The sequence below is a fragment of the Erythranthe guttata genome, chromosome 11 (assembly GCF_056151865.1).
Source record: "Erythranthe guttata isolate IM_541 chromosome 11, IM_541, whole genome shotgun sequence".
NCBI classification, from domain to species: Eukaryota; Viridiplantae; Streptophyta; class Magnoliopsida; order Lamiales; family Phrymaceae; genus Erythranthe; species Erythranthe guttata.
Genome location: NC_142543.1, coordinates 19505689 through 19527834, shown reverse-complemented (window position 1 = coordinate 19527834; position 22146 = coordinate 19505689). Strand labels below are relative to the sequence as shown.

The 22146-nt window shown below is 33.9% G+C and overlaps 4 protein-coding genes and 3 non-coding genes across 10 annotated transcripts; 1 reads left to right on the top strand and 6 right to left on the bottom strand.

Annotated features, from left to right (window-relative positions):
* Positions 1–1810: 1810 nt before the first annotated feature.
* Positions 1811–4216, top strand: GPDHP (NAD-dependent glycerol-3-phosphate dehydrogenase family protein). The gene is made up of 10 exons (XM_012985250.2): positions 1811–2176; positions 2382–2458; positions 2563–2635; positions 2740–2957; positions 3065–3172; positions 3279–3342; positions 3427–3464; positions 3538–3658; positions 3755–3858; positions 3932–4216. The coding sequence occupies exons 1-10, from the start codon at positions 2002–2004 to the stop codon at positions 4070–4072; spliced, it is 1119 nt and encodes a 372-aa protein (XP_012840704.2). The 5' UTR covers positions 1811–2001; the 3' UTR covers positions 4073–4216.
* A 416-nt stretch (positions 4217–4632) lies between these two features.
* On the bottom strand, positions 4633–7000 carry LOC105961022 (uncharacterized). 2 transcript variants are annotated; one of them, XM_012985252.2, is made up of 6 exons: positions 6773–7000; positions 6251–6595; positions 6045–6081; positions 5718–5954; positions 5555–5602; positions 4633–5293 (listed from the first exon to the last, which is right to left on the bottom strand). In XM_012985252.2, exons 2-6 carry the CDS (start codon positions 6550–6552, stop codon positions 4811–4813), a joined length of 1107 nt encoding a protein of 368 aa, XP_012840706.2. In that variant the 5' UTR covers positions 6553–6595; positions 6773–7000; the 3' UTR covers positions 4633–4810. The 2 variants fall into 2 exon arrangements, with proteins under 2 accessions (XP_012840706.2, XP_012840705.2); XM_012985251.2 differs by having other exon boundaries at positions 6703–6933.
* A 2352-nt stretch (positions 7001–9352) lies between these two features.
* Positions 9353–9424, bottom strand: TRNAT-UGU (transfer RNA threonine (anticodon UGU)). The gene has a single exon. It is a non-coding gene; the product is annotated as a tRNA-Thr (tRNA).
* Positions 9425–9507: 83 nt separating this feature from the next.
* On the bottom strand, positions 9508–9579 carry TRNAT-UGU (transfer RNA threonine (anticodon UGU)). Its single transcript has one exon. It is a non-coding gene; the product is annotated as a tRNA-Thr (tRNA).
* A 74-nt stretch (positions 9580–9653) lies between these two features.
* TRNAT-UGU (transfer RNA threonine (anticodon UGU)) lies at positions 9654–9725 on the bottom strand. Its single transcript has one exon. It is a non-coding gene; the product is annotated as a tRNA-Thr (tRNA).
* A 441-nt stretch (positions 9726–10166) lies between these two features.
* Positions 10167–14145, bottom strand: LOC105961019 (Pentatricopeptide repeat (PPR) superfamily protein). Its single transcript, XM_012985249.2, has 13 exons — positions 13955–14145; positions 13697–13835; positions 13429–13591; positions 13242–13307; positions 13020–13117; positions 12603–12720; positions 12272–12481; positions 11985–12061; positions 11530–11623; positions 10999–11064; positions 10776–10853; positions 10537–10638; positions 10167–10443 (listed from the first exon to the last, which is right to left on the bottom strand). Exons 1-13 carry the CDS (start codon positions 13977–13979, stop codon positions 10342–10344), a joined length of 1338 nt encoding a protein of 445 aa, XP_012840703.2. The 5' UTR covers positions 13980–14145; the 3' UTR covers positions 10167–10341.
* Positions 14146–16883: 2738 nt separating this feature from the next.
* On the bottom strand, positions 16884–21171 carry LOC105961018 (E3 ubiquitin-protein ligase RGLG1). Of its 3 annotated transcripts, XM_088825175.1 has the most exons (13): positions 20964–21096; positions 20145–20174; positions 19789–20113; positions 19609–19693; positions 19385–19525; positions 19164–19277; positions 18976–19073; positions 18604–18683; positions 18404–18509; positions 17754–17881; positions 17497–17659; positions 17317–17373; positions 16884–17225 (listed from the first exon to the last, which is right to left on the bottom strand). In XM_088825175.1, the coding sequence occupies exons 3-13, from the start codon at positions 20092–20094 to the stop codon at positions 17145–17147; spliced, it is 1359 nt and encodes a 452-aa protein (XP_088681301.1). In that variant the 5' UTR covers positions 20095–20113; positions 20145–20174; positions 20964–21096; the 3' UTR covers positions 16884–17144. The 3 variants fall into 3 exon arrangements, with proteins under 3 accessions (XP_088681301.1, XP_012840702.1, XP_088681300.1); XM_012985248.2 differs by having other exon boundaries at positions 19789–20174; positions 20964–21171; XM_088825174.1 differs by having other exon boundaries at positions 19789–20174; positions 20308–21067.
* Positions 21172–22146: the final 975 nt, after the last annotated feature.

The window sequence follows — 22146 nt, the reverse complement described above, 5'->3', positions numbered from 1 at the left end:
TACGGTGGAGAGTGGCGGAGATGGCGGTGGATGTTTGGACGACATGCAGAAGGTTTTTTTGGTTGACTTTCTTTAACGGTCAACGTCTAACTTTAGATGACAGTTATTAATTTGTGGTTATGAGATATAATGACCGTAATTTGGCCTTGGTTTACTAAGATGTTGTTTGGGTTGTATATTAATTTCTATTTGTCTAATGAATATTTCATTAGTCTCTACTATTTATTTAATAAATAAATATTAGTAGTCTAAATTAATTTTTGTTACTAGTCTTGTCTCCCTAAACAACATAATTAAATAATTTATTTCTATTTGGTTTTGTAATTGTAGTCTAATGGAAGCTATTAATTTTTTCGGAGTTGTGATTTATGTTGAATGGAATCTGCAAAAGAGAAGAAAATCACGGACTGAGGTTGGAGTTAGCACTTCGACAATCAAATCAATGATTTTTCTAAAAATGATTTTTTTAGCAAGTTATAAATATTACAGTTGTTTTTCTTACATTGCACGGCTCGTTTCTAGTATTTATAGGTGCATGTGACGTCAACTCCTTCATTTAGTTAAGCATGTATAGTCATTCGAGTAAAGTATTTTTGTACTTCAAATTAAACTTTCAGTTAAATTTACTATTTCACTTCAAACTGAATACTGAATAGCATGCCAAAAGGAGCAAACATTCTCTAAACCCGACAGTTGATAGGATATACATTGAAAATGTTGTAACAGGGCCTAGGCGACTGATTGTCTCTCTAATTTACGAAGGTTGTCCATTGTTTATCTTGCTCCCGAAGAGTTACTCGCAGGCATCTCGCTTTGTGGAATCTTGCGAGCGACCGCTTTATGTGGGCCTCATTTCTTCTTATGGGCTTACTTTCGACTAAACCTGTTTAATGAGCCAGAAAAAATGAAATTAATCTGGATAAAACCCTTTAAATATGGCTTATTATAGGATATGTATGGGCTTTTTTTTTTATCAGAAATATGTATGGGCTTTTATTTTTTTTGATAATTTAATACGTATGGGCTTAAAATTTTGTAAATAAGTTCAGTCGAGTGGAACTATATCACCTATTGAGTGTAAATATGTACAGGCTTAATAATTGCCCGTATGAGTGTAACTCAACTGGTTTCAGAGGTGCTAAGTTGGTTCAAGGTCCTACTTAGGAGCGAATTCAGGTCCGTTATCTTAACGGACCGTTGAATTACCATGATTTACATTCCTCCATTAAATACTTGTCGGACCAAGAGATAGGGGGCCCTGGGAGCGAGGGATTTCGCCTTTTTGATGCATGTACGAGCTTAATATTTTCTATTTTTTTTTATTTTGGATTCTGATTCCAATAATATATATATATTATTGGAACATAATATATATATATATATATATTTCTCTAATTAGAATTCAAAGCACAACAACTTAAAATCAAAAGTGTCCGCGAGTGTGATATAATAGAGGAAAAAACAATGTCAAATGAAAGTGACAACAACAAATAGTCTCGCAAGGGATGACCTAATGGTTGGAGCAAGTGATTATGTATCAATTGATCTGGTTCAAATCTCATTGCCAACAGTCGTTAGGTGGAATTTGTCACACATGATAGTGTAGCCTGTAGATTTACGCAGTGCACCTAGATTTACACAGTGCACCTATACAGTTGGTTGCGAGTTCCTTTTATACAAAAAAAAAAAAAAAAAAAAAGACAACGACAAATAAAATAAAATAAAATGATATAATTTTCCGTTTTTTATTAATTTAATTTAGTTTTCCAAAAGGTGAAATAGCAAAAAAATGTAATTAGTAGAAGCAGTTATATAGAGAAGATCGCCAGATTTAACACACACACACACAGACACGCATTGATAGTGACGAGCGAGTAGTTGTTTCTCTCTCTGAATTCTCCGCCCAATTCCCAATTTTAATTCCCCCCCTTTCCTATTTTCCCTCTCCTCCATTCCTTTCCGATCTCCATTTTCTCCACATTCCTAATTTCTTCATTCTCCATGCCTCAATTTCTTCTGGATAATAACCACATCGCCGCCGCCGCCGCCGGAGGAGGAGCTGCTGAAGAAACAATGACGGCTAAGTCGAGAGTCACCGTTGTCGGTAGTGGCAATTGGGGAAGCGTCGCCGCCAAACTCATCGCTTCCAACACACTCAAGCTCAATTCTTTCCACGGTTTTTTCTCTTTCAATTTTTCCCCCTTTTCATAATTTCCGCATTATTCAATTTTACTGTGTTTATTATTGATCAAACTAGTTTTAATATTTTTTTTTAAATATATATAATATAATTTAGTATAGCTAAACATGCAAAGCTAATTTCAGTGTCATTTGATTTTTTTATTTTATTTTTTATTTGGATTCTTATCATTGAATTTCAGATGAAGTGAGTATGTGGGTATTTGAGGAGACACTGCCAACTGGTGAAAAACTTTCACAAGTCATCAATCGAACTAATGTAACCACAATTACTCTGTATTTTTCTCATCTTCTTCATTATAGAGTAGTATTCATATATCACAAAAGATGCTTGTTTCTCTCTCTACTGTATTCTCTTTCTAGGAGAACGTCAAATACCTACCCGGAGTAAAGCTCGGTAAAAACGTCGTTGCAAATCCCGATCTTGAAAATGCAGGTTCATACAATATACATTTATAACTAGTCTTCCCCAAATTTTAATATATACACTGTTTTATAATTTTTTATTACTAAATTGGCGAAATTCGGAAATTCGAGCAGTTAAGGATGCGAATTTGTTAGTATTTGTGACGCCACATCAATTCATGGAAGGAATTTGTAAACGGCTTGTGGGGAAAATAAGAGCCGATGCCGAGGCAATTTCTCTAATTAAAGGAATGGAAGTGAAGAGAGAGGGTCCGTGCATGATATCTACTCTAATCTCGGAACAGCTCGGAATTAATTGCTGTGTTTTAATGGGCGCAAACATTGCCAACGAGGTTTTCTTTTTTTTTTTTTTCTTTTTTTTTTTGGATTAATTTTTTATGCTAAGACAAGCATTTTTTGTTTATCATAATTTAATATATTTTCCGTGTTATATTTGCAGATTGCGGTGGAAAAATTCAGTGAGGCAACAGTCGGATACAGAAAGAATAAAGAGATGGCTGAGAAATGGGTTCAGTTGTTCAACACTCCGTACTTTATGGTCTCGCCTGTGAGTGAAATATATACGTCTCCTCCAATTTTTATTTTTCGAAAACTAAATTAGATTTTTTTTTTAATTTTGCTTATGTCATCGAACGGGTTTTATTTTCAAATAGGTTCAAGATGTGGAAGGAGTCGAACTATGTGGGACGTTGAAAAATGTCGTGGCTATTGCAGCAGGTTTTGTTTTGAGCCAAGAATTCTCGTTTTTTGTTTTTTCGAGTTTGTTTTGCTTAAGGTTTGATGATTCTGGTCATGAAACAGGATTGGTGGATGGATTGGAAATGGGGAACAATACAAAGGTAACGAAATTCTGAAGTTTAATTCGAACAGTCTTAATTTTTGTTTATATAAATGGTGATTTATTGAGTTCAGGCTGCAATAATGAGAATTGGATTGAGAGAAATGATGGCACTTTCGAAGCTACTTTTTCCTTCTGTCAAAGATAGTACTTTCTTCGAGAGCTGCGGTGTAGCCGATTTAATCACAACTTGCTGTAAGTAAAATATTTTAATTATATCAAAATGCCCTTTTTGACGAATTTCTTTTTTTTTTCAATTAATAAAATTCGTCATAAAATCCCGATTAACAGTGGGAGGAAGAAACAGAAAATGTGCGGAGGCTTTTGCTAGAAACGGTGGGAAGAGGTCTTTTGATGAGCTCGAAGCAGAGATGTTACAGGGCCAGAAATTACAGGTACATTTCTTATACTACATTTTATTTTATTTTTTTTAATTAAACTTCAAAATCCGTCTCGAAAATTTGTTAGGGAGTCTCGACTGCAAAAGAGGTTTACGAGGTTTTAAACCATAGAGGATGGTTGGAGCTTTTCCCACTTTTCTCGACAGTTCACGAGATCTGCATCGCTCGTCTCCCACCAATTGCTATTGTTAATGTCAAATTTAAATAAACTAGAAATATACTCTGTTTTACCTTAATTGAGTGTCTTATGCTAAAGTTTTAATGTTTCTGCAAACTAATGCAAATAGTGTCTTATGTAATAGTAACTGGTATTTTAATTTTCAAGTCATGCCTTGTTAATCTCTCTTTATTACTCCTCCGTCCTTTTTGTTAATTAACTAGGACTCGTTTGGTTATTGCTACAGTCCTATCGATCAAATAATAGGATTTAATACGATGTTTGGTTGGCAAGATTGAAACTAACTCAAAATCCGCTGTAAAAGTTGAACCACACAATAACGGCTACCATTTAATAAAATTTAGTGACAAAATAAGAAAAAAAAAAAAAAAAAACTCCATAAATATTCTAATTAGGATATGATTATTGTTTGAATTAAGGATATTATTGAAAATTCACATACAATATCATATTTTAGCAATTTTAATACTAGATATAATACAACTAACCAAACATCTAACTAAATAAATAATTAATTAATTAGTAGATAATTAATCCAATTCAATTTGATCTAATCTAATCTAATCCGATTTATGTAAACAAACGAGGCCTTAGATAACAACATTTTCAGCATAATTAACCATTCCCACATTGTGATTAACGGAACGATAGCCTTTATAGGAGGAAATATCCGAATCCACATTTACAAAAAAAAAAACCCAATTTTAATTTCCTCTATACCCTTCACCAAACCATATTCATGCATAAATTTTAATATCGAATTTTTTTTTACCCATTACGAAGAATTCTATCGAGACTGTCAACGCTCTTGCGCGGGGCCCGTTCCAGCTGATGATGATCAATGGTCCTCCACGATTTATCAATGCAATCAACGCTCCTCCTTGTTCGGTCAATTGGATCGAAAGAAATCCTTAATTTATCAACATTCTGCGACTGAGTTTTCGATCTTTCGGCCTTGTCTATACTCGGCCTAGGTTTCTCTCTCCTGTCTTGGCTCTTCCTCGGTAGATCAAACATATCCGTGCTCTTTCTAGAAGGTTCCAACTGGTCCGTACTTTTACGACTACTCTTTCTGTGCGAAGGAGATCTTTCCACCGTAGCAACAAATTTTCTGAGATGTTTTACGTAATCGGGGTAGAGTTCTAGATTGCAATGGTTGCCTCCTTTAATCCACAACGGCTCGTATTTCTCCTTACACAGTTCCCATAAATGCTTACCATGTGAAAAATCCACCACTTCATCTGCAGTTCCCTAGTAACACAATCACAGTTCATCTAACCATGGTTAGTTTTAATAATAGCCTGCATCACATTGAACCACACTTTCAAGAATTTACAAATAGTCGTAAAAATCGCAAGGAAAAAGCCGACTTCAGAAATGTAGTTAAACTTCACAACAATATGCAAGCTTGACTGCATAATTTTTCAAGATTCGAATATGAGTCGTATATATTTCGATTCAAGAACTGAATCGAAACGTGCAAATAGTGTAGAGAATGTAGTAATTACTTACATGAATAATGAGCACCGGACATTTAACCAGTGGGATCTTTTCAATGTTCTGCAAGGCAATCAATTAAACATTAAGCAGATCAAATAAACGCAAGATTTTTCGTTATTTTTTTTTTAAATTACACATAGGAACTATATATATAGACACACACACACACGCACACCTTGTAGATGTCGAACCAGTATGTGCGTTTCACGGCATACATAACTCTAACACCAGACAATATAGGACTATGCAAGACAACAGCTCGTAAACGAGGCAAACGACAAGCGAGATCCAAAGTGGGCCCACTTCCGACGGATTGACCGTATAAGATTACGTCTTCTTGCTTAGTACCGTAATTCTCCTCAAGACATTTAAATGCAGCTTCAATGTCTGCATATGTGTTCTGCTCACTTGGCTAATATAAACATAAATACCACATTCATAATTAATTATGTTCCAAAACAAATAATAAAATAAATAAACAAATCTGATTTAACAAATATACCTTCCCAGATGATTGGCCATACCCAGAGTAGTCATAACTGAACACATTCAGAGAAGAAGCATTTAATTAATCATTTTTTTCAGATATAATTATTTAATTTGATAAATATATTAATTGAGATTAATTTTTTAAAATAAATTAAAAAAAATTAAAAAAATTAAGAAAAATTAAGAGAGAGAGAGAGAGAGGAAATTGATGAGACTAACCCGAGGAGATTGACGCGCAAGTGGATACTGAGTTCGATGAAGAGCTCGTACATCTGACCCAGATCGGCGGCGTTGCCGTGAGAGTAGAGAAGTGTGGAATTCGCCATGGGGTGGCGCACGTACAACGCCACAATCTCCGTTCCCCGCCGCGTCGGCAGCCGCATGATTTCCACGTTTTCGCGGTGGGGGAAGGGGCTGAGGAGCAGCAGCTCCGTCGCGGCGTCGTGCACCAGCTTGTAAGACGGAGGATTAGGAGGGAAGAAAGCGAACTTCGCCGCCATCGATGACGTCATCCCACCCATTTTACTACTGCCGCCCGCTCAACTCCGCTTCTCCGATCACCACCTGGTAATTAACGAATACAATCACATGCCCCAAGTAAATAAAAAAAAAACATGAGATCTCTGAACTGCTGGAAATTGGGTGAAAAACATGCAATGGTGGCTGCTTACCGTCGAAATAGAATTGTGAAATGCAGAAGGTGAAAGTGAAAACGAAGCAAAGAGTAGAAATCTCCTTTACCTTTGTCTGCTACTGTGTGTGTGTGTGTGTGTTTTGGGGGTTTGATAAATTATGATTTCAGAGTGTTTGATGGCGCATGGGAGGTGTTTGTATTATTGTTCCAGAGACAATGATCGAAAGGGATATGATGACTTGGGAATTACCGAATTACCCTCCCCTCCAAATTTCCTTTTCTTTTTTTTTATTTATTTTTTTTATTTTTTTTATTTGTACATATGGCCACATGGCATGTTTGGTTTTCTGCCTAATCTACTAAATAATGTTCTTCTGTCACGTTTGCAGATATATTTCTATTTCATTGGCCATAATTTTGATTGAATTATTGATTATCTTATCAAATATCATCAGTCTATATACTATTTACTGATTTGATTAATAAGACAATTTACTATTTATTCACTATTTTAATAATATTTTATTCGTCTAATAATTTTCCGGGGCCGACCAACAATTATTATAGTAAAATAAGCTTCATTATGGATTAAATATTTGATAATTTGAAAACCGAAATTATTATTTCATTTATAGTGTGAGGTCTTTGGCTTGCGCGTGCAACTATTTTATATAACCTGCTAATAAAATATCAATTTCATTTTGGCATTTCATGAAAAAAAAAAATTAAATATTTGATGTTACTAAAATGCATAATTTATAATAAAAGTAAAAATTAGCACAACTTATTTACTAGTCGAACTACTCGGTGCACCTGCAACTCTCCAACGAGTCGATTATCGAATAATTTGATTTGATTTTAAGCCTCGCCCTAAATAAGATTCATTTCACTACACAACATTGAAGAATATCTTAATCCCATATCACGAGTATACAATATTATTCAAAAATATCACTTATTGACAAAAACAAAACACATAAATAAATAAAATTGAAAACACAATTTCAAGAAATTCAAATAACTATCTTATGCTTTACTTTAATTCCACACACTTAGACTTTAGAAATTAGATCATTACATGAACAAAAAGTTAGTTTGTAGCCGTAGAAAACTTCAATCAAATAATAAAAAGTAGAACAAAGCATGTGCCAGAGTCCACAAAAAGGTTGTACTAGATTTTCAATATATATGATGATGACGACTCGTGCTCGATGTAATTAGTGGTCGAGAATATGTGGTCGTTAATTTTTCGATGGGAGATTAATCTAATCATTTAATCACAACACAATTCAAGGTCTAAATCGGCAGGCAACATACTCTCAACAAAATTGCTAATCAAGATTCGCAACTCCAACGAACTTTGAAGTGAAGAAAAACGAGAAAAAGTATCCAGATACCGTAATTTAAATTGAAGAAGTTATATATCAACTTAAACGCCTCTATCAAATCTATAAATGTAAAACGGAAAAATATGTCCAACATAAAGACAAATACTTCAGAATTCATAATGTGAAACTATTAAATTATGCAAAAGCATTTCCCGAAAGTTAAACGATAAGTGAAACAAGGGGATAACAGCACTTACACATCTCAATATCAGTTCACGAACAATTACTCGACCCAATAATACGTTAAGTTGATTCTTGTAAAATTCGGTTTCCTAAATCATAATCGACGTATTTCTGTAATCGCATCTAAATCATCACCAATTCAGCTCATCAGTTCCACCAAAAAACACACTATTACAAAATAAATTTACCTAAATATTGTGTTACCGCCGTACGCACAAATTCAATTCAAAACCATAACGAATAAACGAAGATATTGCAACATATTGATTAACAATGTAACAATGAACATAAAAACCCCTTGATTCTGTCAGCAACTACAAAATATTTCTCATCTGCATAGTTTAACAATTATTGATGTTCTTCATGAGTAGGAACTAAACACCTTCAATGGCGGATCATGCGAACATTTCAAATTAAATTAAACGAATGTCTCAACACAAATTCCCAAAAAAAAAAGTTAATTTAACAAAAAAAAAGGAGAAATTAACAGTAAGCTCACCAAAAAAACAATCGAAACTAGGTTTTCTTCCTGAGACGCTTTCTCAGCTTCCTCAACTTGTGTTTGTTCATCTTCTTTTTCCTCTTCTTTTTCACACTATCAGCTCTTATCACATTCGAATCGTCCGCATCAGACTCCTCGTCGGGTTCGGGTTCGGGTGGAGAATTCGGGTTGAGAAAAAACTCGAAAGAAAAAGTGGGGTAAAAAACGTGGCCAGAAAATGAATGGATTTTTGGATTGGGGGAATCCGTTTTGGGGTGATCCGGAGAAGACGACGAAGCTGAATCAGTAGGGCTGGAGATCTGAGGGATTTGGTTCAGTAATGGATGAAGGGAGTGGCGGAAATTGGTGAAGATTTTAGAGGCGGAATGGGATTGATTTCTGAGGAGTTTTTGCAGCGCTGAAGACGACATTTTCTTTCGATCGAAAAAAATTGCAGAATCAATTATAGAATATTACATTGGGGATGAAAAAAATATGAAATTGGTCGATTAGGGTTCTTGGGAGGGTTTTGACAGTGTGATAACGGTAGTCTGATGAAACGCGATTTATGTTTTATTTTTTGCAGAAAAATTAAAATATTAAAAACAAAAAAATACAGAGGACGATTGATTTAATGCCCTCACGCAGGATCGAACTGCGGACCTTCAGTTTACAAGACTGACGCTCTACCACTGAGCTATAAGGGCGATTTGCTGGGTTGTTTCGTGTTTAACTTTGTAATTAATGTACACTGCAAAACAAACAATATGAATTGTAAATATTGAGAAACTGCCCTCACGCAGGATCGAACTGCGGACCTTCAGTTTACAAGACTGACGCTCTACCACTGAGCTATAAGGGCAATTTTGGGAAGTTATTATGTATTTCTTAATTCATCCTTCTGTAGAACAAAAAAATGTTATCTATATTTTAAAATGCCCTCACGCAGGATCGAACTGCGGACCTTCAGTTTACAAGACTGACGCTCTACCACTGAGCTATAAGGGCAACTCTGGCACATTTAATTTAATGTTTGTATTTGTTAAAACAGAATGAGCTCAGAATTTTAAGAGAGAAGTGCTGAAGGACTTGCCTCCAAATACTTTTTCTCTGTTAGAAGGGAAAATTAAAAGCCATTTATATTAAAATTGTAAGTAGATATAAGACTGGTTGAATACTCCAACATTATACGTAATTCCTTTTGTGGTCGGTCACTGGTTGCTTGCCCCAAGTTGAAGTACTTCATGGCATAACTATTTCCCCAGTTGATTTATGTTTCGGTATAATTTTTTAAATGTAGTAAGAAAACACATGTATTCTATATCCTACACTCGCGCATGCTACTTTTCGCGTGCATAAGCATGTATCGAATTCATGTTCACATATCCATATGCATATGTGCGTAATAAAGTGTAGATATAGAGTTCTTTGCTACTCAATGGAAACAACCATCTACAAAATTCCAGCATTCCTCAAAGTAAATAGCAACGAAGCACTAGCTCCACAGATTTATTCAGCCACAGAAACATTGTAATTAAAAGAAGGTAGATAAATATAGCAGGAAAAAAGAATGCCTCAAATCTGCGTAAATTGCTAGTCTAAACAATTCTTTTTTCCAACTGATTTAATTCGGTCTTCCACCTCCGGTTCCAACTCTAAGTCGAAGATTGTTGAGCGTACTGGAAACTAACATCAATCGAGGATCATTCTCGGGTATCTCTCTTTCCTGAAACACACAGAAAATCGAAAGGGTAACATGGTAATTAGCACACCGATTTCTGACAGAAAAAAAAAGTCCGAATAAAAATGAAAGACTCACTTTCAAACCGGCATGATATGCGTCAACAGCAGGGAGGGATGGGATCAGTTTTCGAGCTTGCATCATATCCCATATTAAGTTGGCAACTGTATACCCGCCAGTCTGTCGAAGAATATCGTAATTGTTAGTTTACCAAAAATGGATTTGCAGTCGCAGAAAATAATTTTCTTTTTTTTGTTAAGTTGAAAATTTCCCACAGAACCAGAATTAGTTGTTTTTATTTATATATATTGGTTTACCTTTTCACCCGAGGCAGCAAGGAGGAGATCATTTGCCATTTTAAAACTCAGAAACAATCCCCGACCGTTCATTTTAACCTGGATGATCAACGAGAAATATGTTTAACATAAAATATTCACCGACAATGAATATAATTAAATAGTTCAATTGTTTTCCCGAAAATAATAATAACAATAATAATAAAGCATGGTTCAAAAAGACACTTAGCAAGCCAATACACACCAGAGTCTCTTGAGCAAGTTGCATGCCCTTTGGTGTATATCCAACCATTGCTCCTTCTGCAAGTGTCTGCAGACACAAAAAAGTTGCATATCATTTATCAATGTTAATCGTAATGATAATTTGTATTTTTTTAAATTAATTATTAGTATTTTTATTTTCCATTTTTTTTTTCTCTAATGGCTTTCATAGCAAAACGGATTTGTAAAATTCTCTAGCAAAATCATAATCCATTCGGATAGTAGTGTGTTTTTTAACTATCTCTCTCTCTTACATACATCGATGTGAATTTATTTTTTTAATACAATTTGGTTATCATATATTTAAGTTTTCTTCCTTTTTACAATTTCGTGCATCGCAGAGGAGAATTGCTAGTGGGCTTAATTAGAGTAGGAAATACCAATCACGAATATGTGAAACCAAGTTGAGTGGATAACAACTAAAATAGTTAATTGAAATACCAATCAAGAATATGTCACATATCCAAATTCGCTAGGCTTAATTTTTGAAAAGCAGGTTTACTTGAGAACTCACCACATATAATTCTACCATAGGGGGTTTGTTCGAACTCATGTAGTCTTCAAATATTTTCAGACCACGGTCTATGTCCCCAGCATGAAGATAGCACCTGCATGAAGAAATTACTGCATCAAGCAGATTAATGACAGCAAAATACGAGAAGTGGAAGTAGTTTATGACACAACATCTCGAATTTCATGGAAAATATAAAGATAATACAAAGACAATATCTGAACTGAGCCAACTTAACGAGTTCATGTTGTGAGGGATAAAATGATGTCAAGAACTCTTATCATAGAAATATACAAAACCAAAATAAAAAATGGAGCTTCTTATAATTTATGAGTACGTCAAATTTAAGAGTGAATTGGTTATTATATATCATCAGCATATGAGTCGGATGTTATTACACATACTCATGTAAGACGCTAAACCAAGAAAGAAAAGGTGGATAAGTTGAATAAGATTACCTCATAACTTGCACCAAAATGAAAACATCAGGGGTTCGTCCTTCCTTCTCAAGCATCTCAAGAAGCCTTTCAGTAGCCTGCCAACACCAGAATTGTAAGATCCAAATGTGAGAATTAAGACAACAATATTTTGAAAGATCACTTGCTTGCACGCAGTTATAATTTTGAAAGGTCCAAACACAACATATTGTATAATACCAAACCATGAAAGTGAATACTATAAAATAAAACCAATTAAATAAACAACTGCAGGATGTCAATGAATGCATTAGAGTAACTAGCATTACCTGGACACTCCTAAGGTCAGCACAAGCATGAAAAGCAACATGAAAGACGGTCAACGATCTTGCTATGAATCCACCACGGCGATGAATATATTCAGCTGTAGGGAGATTGTACAATTCTTCTTCAGAAATACCCATCATAACATTTTCAGCGGTGTCATTTGTTTTATCAACCGAGGACCATCCTTTAGACTGATCAACAAGCTCGACAATCTTTTGCACAAATAGAAAGGCAAAAAAAAATGTTCAGGACATGTATATCTGTAAAATCAGCCAATACGAAAACAACCGAAAGAACCAACATCAATAAATTCTACAAGCACTTGATGATTACTTTGGAAGTTGTATCGTCAGCAGGCGCTGAGCTATTCTTGTGTGCAATTATAAGTCCAGCATAGCAAAACTTGTTCAAACCAAGACCAGCAGAAGTCATATCTCTAACTATTGCATATCTACAGAACAAAAAAGAAGACGATGCCAAATCATCATTAATCGAGAGTAGGAAATTTAAAATGTGTAAAAACATCATAGGACAAATGACTAACAGTCTCATAAAGTCATAATTAAGGACATTCTCAGGCTCAATTTGTCAATGGTTATCCATCTTCTTTGCAGACAGAATGACTAAAATCTTACGTCACATTGATCATTTAAAATTGCCACAACTAAAGCAACAACAACGAAAAGAAAAAATTGAACCCAGGAATCAAAAGGGTTAGTGAACAATATTACGATAAGCTGATAAGCTTACACTCGATCTAATCTGCCAGATGCTGCACATGCATGAAGTAGACATATGTAGGTTTGTCCAGTAGGTTTCACCTCAGATCTCTTCATTTCATCTAGAAGCTTCAGTTCAAAGGCAAAATAAGAATAACGAAAACCCATTTAGTTATTCTTCAAACACTATCAACTAAATCCAGCATGAGAAAAAAAAAAAAAAAAAGCACCACACGCAAACAAATGAAAATACCCAGATCGCCTGATCAGAATTCTTGCACTTCCCACAGGTAGATATCAAGTAGTTGTATAAAGCAACCTGAAGAAAAAAATTAGAATTTCAAAAAACAATAGAGATATGCGTAATCAAAAGCACTAATGACGATTCACCCAAATTCCACTGATTTGCTATGAATTAAGCAGAGTAGTAAATAACATACATCAGGAATCAAACCCATCGATTTCATTTCGTCTCGAAAGAAGAATGCATCTTGCATTCGAGACCCTTTCATTGTCCCGATAATAAGTGAGTGGAAAGTATCCCTCTCTGGCTTCACCCCGTCAAGCATCATATCATCATATACATCCCTCAACAAATAATGCCTAAAAATAATACAGCATTATTACCAAAACCAAGTCAACCGAAAACAAAAATGTTCAGAAATTACCAAAATTTGGATCTAATAAAAAAAAGGGAAAAGGACAAACCGTCGCTGAGAAGTGATAGAGCCAATCACGGTGTTGTATTCAGCGTCATTGTTCGCGTAGTTCCGCTTCAAATATTCCTCCGACGGCGCCGCACAGAAATTCCGGCGCCCTATAGCTCGAATTACAGCACGATGATTTCCTAAATGCACCAAAAATTCATTCAAACAGAAAATGTCAAAAAAAAAAAAAAAAAAAAAAAAAAAGCATTTTCAACCTTGGAGGTTGCATACACTTGTTAAAATCAGATGGAGATTTGACCTGAAATTGCACGGAGGATCTTCATGGTGGGAAAAATCAGTTGAAAATGGAGTTAAATTCTAGGGTTTTCTGCTTTAAGCAGGGTTGAAAAAGAAGAAGAGGAACTACGCATAAACCCTTTGGAAAAGGGGGAAGTGGATTTTGTTAAATTCGTTCTACTTCACCGAGTATTCCATTTACAAAATATTATTATTTTATTTTAATTTAGTACTAATCATATTTTAGATAAATTGTGTTATAATTTATGCTATTTGATTAAAGTTTATAAATACTCTTTTCTTAATCCCATTAACAAAGCCATTAAGTTTATAAATTACTTTTATTTCAAAAAAATTAATAATGTTTGAAATATCTTTTTTAGGAATAATCTAAAAACTAAAAATTAGTGATTTTTACATATAAAAGTAAGATATGAGCAGTCTAAGAAACTCTAATGTCATATTAGTAAATTTTTAAATTATTATTGTTACTTTTTCATTTTCTATTTCGGCTATTTCTGGTTTTTCTTTTTGCTAAAAACTTTCATACCAAATCAGATTTATAACCACTAGTTAAATTCTAATCCACTCGGCTAGTGTTTTTCTTTTAATTATCTCTCTATCTTACACACATTGATGTGAATTTATTTTTTTAATCAATTTAATTATCATATATTTAAATTCTAAAGTGACATTATAATTGCTAGTATAATTATATTCTAAAGTGACATTGTAATTTTTATTTTTTAACAAAAATGTCTATTAAAACCTTAAAATGAAAGGAGTACCCAATAAAATTCACCCTTTTGTGGGCCGGGCCATAAATGTAACTTTGTAGTTTGTATACATTTTTATGGCCCGTAAATGTGAGCCATCAATTCCATCTCTACTCCCACCCATACGGGGCTTTTGAGATCCTACGTCGGCTGAATACACCGGGTAGATCTTTACCATTCATATACACACAAACACACATACACCCACATTGGTATGTGTAGATCAACGGTAAAAAATTACCCGGTGTAACCTTCACCGGGTGTAGGATAGATAAAACCCCCATACGGCCCACCCCAATTTGTTACTCATAGTCATATTAATATTATTATTTTGGGTAAATAACACTTAACTCCTATGTCGTTTGAATTTATGCACATAACCCCCTTATAATTTCAATATAAGCACGTAACCCCTTTAAAGTACACTGTGTTATGTGCTCATATTAAAATAAAAGGGGTTTATCTGCAAAAAAATCAAACCACAGAGGATTAAGTGCTATTTACCCTATTATTTTTTTTTTTTTTCACTCCTAACACTTTGTTTTATCCTTGTTTTTACATGACCAGAAACTAAAAAAAACATTAATCATTTGATGTATAATATGAAAAAAAAAAAAAATACAACATAATAAAATTATAAGAAAAACTACAATCAAGAACTTCCATCAAACACCAATATTCCGACATAAGTTAAATAAAATAAAAATAAGAAGTAACAATTAATCTAATAATTAAAACAATAAATAATTAAATAGAAATTACAAGGGACAAGGTTGAAAATCATAGTCCTTGACAAAAGATTTCCCATTATTATTAATAATAAAACTATGATTAATATTATCAGCAGCAGGCAAGATTAATTTGTTGACTAGTAATGGAGTATTAATTTGCATGAAGAGATAATTGCCAGCAAAAAGATGACCAAAATGGGCTTGGCTTTCTTTCATCCTTCTCCAAATCTTACTCCACACATTCTTCACTACTAAAAATCGCTTTAATCTCCGATTTTTTACCCTTAATCTCTTCTTAATCTGAACTCCTCCTCTGCACTTTGGGTGCCTTAATCCCCCGATAACATGCTCTCGGATATCTTCGTACTCGTCGTCTATCGAAATCTCCTGTTTCAGTCGTTGGTAAGAGAATTTCGAGCTTGACCCCATATTTTTCGTAAACGAAGAGAAACAAAAAAAATATGAGAATATGAAACAATTGAGAGAAAAATGGTTTCTAATATATATATATGGAGAGAGAGAGAGAGAGAGAGAGAGAGAGAGAGAGAGAGAGAGAGAGAGAGAGAGAGAGAGAGAGAGAGAGAGAGAGAGAGAGAGAGAGAGAGAGAGAGAGAGAGAGAGAGAGAGAGAGAGAGAGAGAGAGAGAGAGCTTTTTTCTTGTGCATGCACATGCAATCTGCAAATGTAATAATAATGTGAAGAGGAATAGCTGCCCATGTATTAATTGCACAGCTATTTTCTGGTGAAAAAGGGGTTCAATGGTAGCTTTCTTGGTCATGAATTTGTGACAAGTTATTGGATTTAATCACGGGTGTCATCTTTTGTTACAAAATTTATTTATTTATTTATATATATATATATATATATTTTTTAAATTTGTAGAGTTAAAGAACTATTATAAATCAAGAAATGGGTATCTTATTAATTTAACAAAATATTAAATAATCAATAAATTTAATAATTGTGGAAATGATAAAAGTGATTTTACAAGAAATTTAGGTTAAGGAAATAAGACAGGTCAACTTTTTCTAGTGTTTGGTTCACAATAGTATGCAATTAGTATAGGCTGGAAAACATTTTTGCCCTTTTATTGCCCCTATTTTGTATACGTCATGTTTTTTAATTATGTTTATATTAACTAGTAAATAGTAATATCATTTAGTATAATTTCACTCTGATTAAAACTTTTTAATATTAATATTTTGCTATAAATTAAGACGATCTTTACATTCATGGTCTATTTTCATATTCATAAGATTAATTTAGAGATAAGAAAAAAAAAAACAGATTTAATATTGTATGCTCAACACACACACACACACACATTTATATATATATCAAAGGCATTACAATTTCCACCAACCAAACCAAAATAGTACAACCATAAATAAATAAAAATAGAGGTAATTTACATTAATAATAGAAAAAATAAAAAAATTAAAAAAAAAAAAACACCCTCCACAGAATTTCATAAAAATTTACATCACCCAACCAACACAATTAATATCATTTACAATTTTTTGTTTAAGGTCATAAAATCCTTACCAGTAACTGTGTTATTGGTCTGAATTCATTAACTTCTTCAAACCAGCCAACAGAAAAAAAAACCAATATACACAAACCAAACAATAATGTACAATCAAGAACTTCTTTAAATAATTTGGCGCCGGAGTACATTAGTACCGATGAATTGTACGAGTTTTACTCAGTATAGTTTTATTCTCGTCTGAATTGGACATCGACAAATCGGACATAGTTGAAGTTCTTGTCCACACTCGAAACATGTCTACAAAAAAAAATTAACAACTTTATCTTAATTCTCTTGTGAATCTAATATAAGTCACTTAAAAAAAAAAATCGAACATCTAGATTATTACCTGGTGACCGCAACCAAAAGCCAGGTTCTTTGGATCACTAAGGCAAATGGGACAAATCTGCAAAAAAAAAAAAAAAAAAAAAACGAGAATGAATTAATTCTACACAAATATAATTTTTTTTAGATATCGAAAAATATTCATTATTTCTAGTGATTAAAACATGCACGTAAAAATAAATACCTGGTGTTCGTAATTAGAGTTTGGAGCAGAAGGAGCAGCATTTTCCTCCTTGTAATACGAAGTAGACGTATTTGTCTGTGACGGTTTTGAATAACCGCCAAATGACGCACGTGTAACAGGAGGAGGTAGAGCAATCCTCTCGGGAATATTCCCTTTCCTTCCACTAAATTACCGATAAAATAAATAATTAAGCAGCAAAAAATTTGCACCAAAAGGAAGGGAAAAAAAATATTAGTAAAGCGAATAAAAAACATTACCCCAACAAATGAAGCTCCATTGTTGCTTTAAACTGAGACGGTATTTCCATCAATGCCGAAAGAGCAAACTCCGTTTCTTTTCGATTTTGGGGCACATTTTTTGTCATAATCTCTGTAAAATTGACAAACTAGAACCCCCGGAAAGAGTTCCTCATTCAGTAAAGAGTACGAAATATATATTTAATTAAATTATAGGGTAAATTACGGTCAAATTGCAAAAAAACCCCTCATGTTTGAGCAATTACAACCAACCCCTCAACTATAAATCTTCTTAAACGTCCATCCTTATAGTGTCAAATTTAGTGGAATCTTCTAGATTATGTGTACTATTCTTCAATTTGTACCCGTTTTACCCCATTCCAGCTCCAAATTTTGAAACAAGATGATCATACGATGTGTCTCTTGGCTTGTAACTATCAAATTATGGTGCATCAGAAACTGTCTTTTTGCATAAAACGAGTACAAACCAGAGCACATTCTACGGAATCTAGAAAATTATGTTGAATTTGACACTATAAGGGTGGGCACGTAAGAAGATTCATAATTGAGGAGTGGTTATAATTACTCAAACATGAGGGGTTTTTTCGTATTTTATCATTACCTCAGCGGTGTCCGTAATTTACCCTAAATTATATAAAAAAATTATTGACCTGGAAATTATCGAATTCTCGAGTAGGGATGTTGTCATCGAATTCCCTCATCATATCCCACGGGCCATCTCCAACACCAACCAAAATAATGGATAAAGGCAATTTGCTACAAACATTATAGCAACATTAGTCCAAGATTGCAATCGAGAAATTTAAAAAAAGCATGTACAGTTTTTTTTAAAAACGGAAAAATTATTTACCTAGCTTGAACAATTGCTTGAACTGTTTTCAGCTCCTGCGGACTCAACTCACCATGTTCAGTGTCAACACTTCTGGTTACCTAAAAAGACGAACACGATTGCTAAGACATAATATATTTTTTCGAAATGCATCCACAATTGAAACAAATAATTTGCGTCGAGTTCATGCACAGATTTCAGACATAGATTTGCATTATTTTTTCGTTTGCTCCCAACTATGATAAAGAAAAGAGAAAGAAACGAGTAAATCGAATTTAAAATATCGAAAATGTTTCAAGAATTACGAGAAAAGAAACGGGAAGACGAAGGTGGTGGTTTAAAAATTGAAAAAACGATAAATTTTAGCCGTGTATCCAAGATTAATTTAAATACCTGTCCATCAGCAATAATCAATAAAACGTGGTACTGCCCGCCACTCTGCTCAACAACCGTCATAGCCATTTCAATTATCGGTGCAAATGACGTCGGTCCTTCGTACAAAAAAAAAAATATATAAAAAATAAATAAACAACAAATTAAAATAAATCCGACACTAAAGAAAGGATAAGACCGAGCAGAACCTGCCAGTTTGAGTTGTGGAACAAGTTCTCGGTATCTGCTTAAAACTTCCTCGAATCCATTACTAACTCTCTCGTCGGGGTAGAAACTGAATACATCTTGATCGTGTGTATATGCTGCCAAATATCAATTAAAAGAACGAAACACGTCATATTTTGCTAATTGAGTCGAGTATAGATAAATTTACGAAGAAAAAAAAACGGGTTTATCATGCAGTAAGTACCATCTCCGAATCCAAAACATGGAATCAAGTTATCCTCATCGAAAACCGCCAAGGTTTTTCCGATAATACTTATCGCTTGCTCGTAAGGGTTCTGTTCATTTCCAATGTAGTGCAAGCTTTTCCCGTTGTAAGAACGCTTGCCTAGAAGAGGAAACGAGCTTCTAATACTGATTATTTAAATGCAACAAAAATAAAAATAAAAAAATAAAAACACAGACGCAAACCTGTCCATTCGTTGCTCTTAGTGAAATCAATCCCGATAATTAGGTTCGAAGACTCTAGACCAGCACGCCCAAGAGCTTCAGTCACCTACATAACAATATAACATAGTCTTCGATCATATTTAATAAAACGAGACGAACAAACCATTAATGGTAACACGTATACATGTACGTATGACATACCTCCTCTAACGAATTATAGTTGTCGGCGATCCTCGAATACCTCCTGTCGAACTTCTTTTGAGGTGCGTGCATTTGAGGGTTATGAGGCATATTAGGCTGCGTTTGGGGTGGAGTCCCGTAATTTTGAGAGGGAGCGTATTCTGCTGGATAAGGATTCTGCGTCGGATAAGTTTGGGCGTATTGTGAAACGGATGATTGCCCGTAATTGTGCTGCCACCCGGGTGGCGAACTAGCTGGGTTCGGGTTCGGGTTCGTTGAATATTGTCTCCTAGGACTTTGGTTCGGACTCGAGTTTTTGTTTCCCATCAAATCAGTTTATCAACACAAGATTATCTCAAAACCTCACAAAACGAAACCTTTTTCACTTCAAATAGAATCACAAAGACCTGTCGAAATCAAGAATAATCGATTACCCACAAAAACACACCGTAAAAACGACAATTTCACCACACAGAGAATCACAAAGACCTGTCGAAATCAAGAACCCTAAACAATTCAGCACAAAACAGAATCCCTTACCCCGGTAAAAACGCTAATTCGACGGAATCGGATAAACAAAGTAAAAACCCTCGAAACAAACTTGCATCAACCGATATCCGATCGAACCGAAATTGCACACAAATGAATTGCTTGATTCTCTAAATTGACAAATGCAATGAAATCTGGTATTTCCTATTTCCAATATATATACATGAAAATTCAAAATGGAATTGCGAATTGAACAAAGCTATATATTAATGGAGGAAGACAAAATATATATAAAAAAAAAGTAAGCGGTTAGAGCAACTTCTTGGTAAACGGTGCCGCTGACGAAGTCCATTAAAAAAAGTACAGGTTTCTTCGACGCTACTCTATTCAGTTTCAGATAAATACGTAAATTAAAATGAAAATGAAAATCATCTGCAATAACTCGACATTTCCTCGAATACACTAAACTCCAAAAACCAGTGAAATAACGCCCAATTAATATATGAGGAAAAATCAACACGCATCAAATTAATGCTTGCTGCCAAATTCGAAGATCAATCTAAGCAAAAATGCGGATTTTTTCTTCAGCAAGTCAATTAAATAAAATTTAAATTAGGTAAAATGCTAAACCCACATTTCCGAGATTCTGTTTCCCGGATTTGAATTGAATTAATACTAACCTCAAAATCACACACACGAACACACACCTGAGGGTGGAATCTAGATTCCCTGCAACATGATCCTTGCGAAAAAAGCGTTGCAGGATCTCGGAAGAAAATGCCAAGAAAAAAAGTCTTCTTTTTTAAGAATTGTGATTGATTGTTTTTGCCTAATTTGATACCTAGAATTATTATTATACACATGGAATCGTTCTTCCCTTTTTTTAAGGATTGAATTCATTATGATTGAAAAGGTGTTTTCCTTTTGGTGGCAAATTAGACGTGCACCTTAATTACTTCATTAAAATTTAATTACTCTCTCTTTTTTTTTTTTTAAATTTAATTATCTTCTCTGTGTAAAAATACAGTTTTCGATGCTCCACAATATGATATTTACAAGCTTGATGACACTTTTTTTTGTCGTCTTGTTTCAAAATGTGGAGCTCGAATGGTGTAAAACGTGTACGAACTGAAGAATATTCCATATAATCTAAAAGATTCTACTAAATTCGACAACGTAATAATGAACGTGTAAGAAGGCTTGTAGTTGAATGGGGGTGATAGTAATTACCAACACGAGGGAGTTTTTCGTATGTTGACTTTACTTCGTGGGTTATTAACTTATTATATTATTAAGGGTAAATTACAATCACATCTAATGTATGATCAAATTACAAAAACTCCCTTCTTGTTTAGATACTTACAATCATTTCTCAACTATAAATTTTCTTCCACATTCACTCTTGTGGTTTCAAATTTAGTGGAATCTTTTAGATTATATGTAATATTATCACTTTTGTATCTGTTTTATCCCATTCGAGCTCCACATTTTAAAACAAAATGATCATAAGATGTGTTTTTTGGCTTGTATATATTAGATTTTTTGTATCAAAAACTGTATTTTTATACAAAACAAGTACAAACTAGAGCACATTCTACGAAATCAACATGATTATGTTGAATTTGACACCATAAATGTGGAAGTGTAAGAAGATTTATAGTTGAGCTGGATAAATATAATTATCCAAACAAGAGGGGATTTTCGTAATTTAACCATACCTCACGACTGTGGTTGTAATTTAGTCTATTATTAATTATATCCATCTCATATTTTTATTTTTAAGGTCGGACACCTTCATGGTCTTTTTCTAATGCAGTTAAAATTCCACTAACTCAACAAAATTTAAAAAAATTAAAAAATTGAATGATTATGCAATAGGAGACTTCGAAT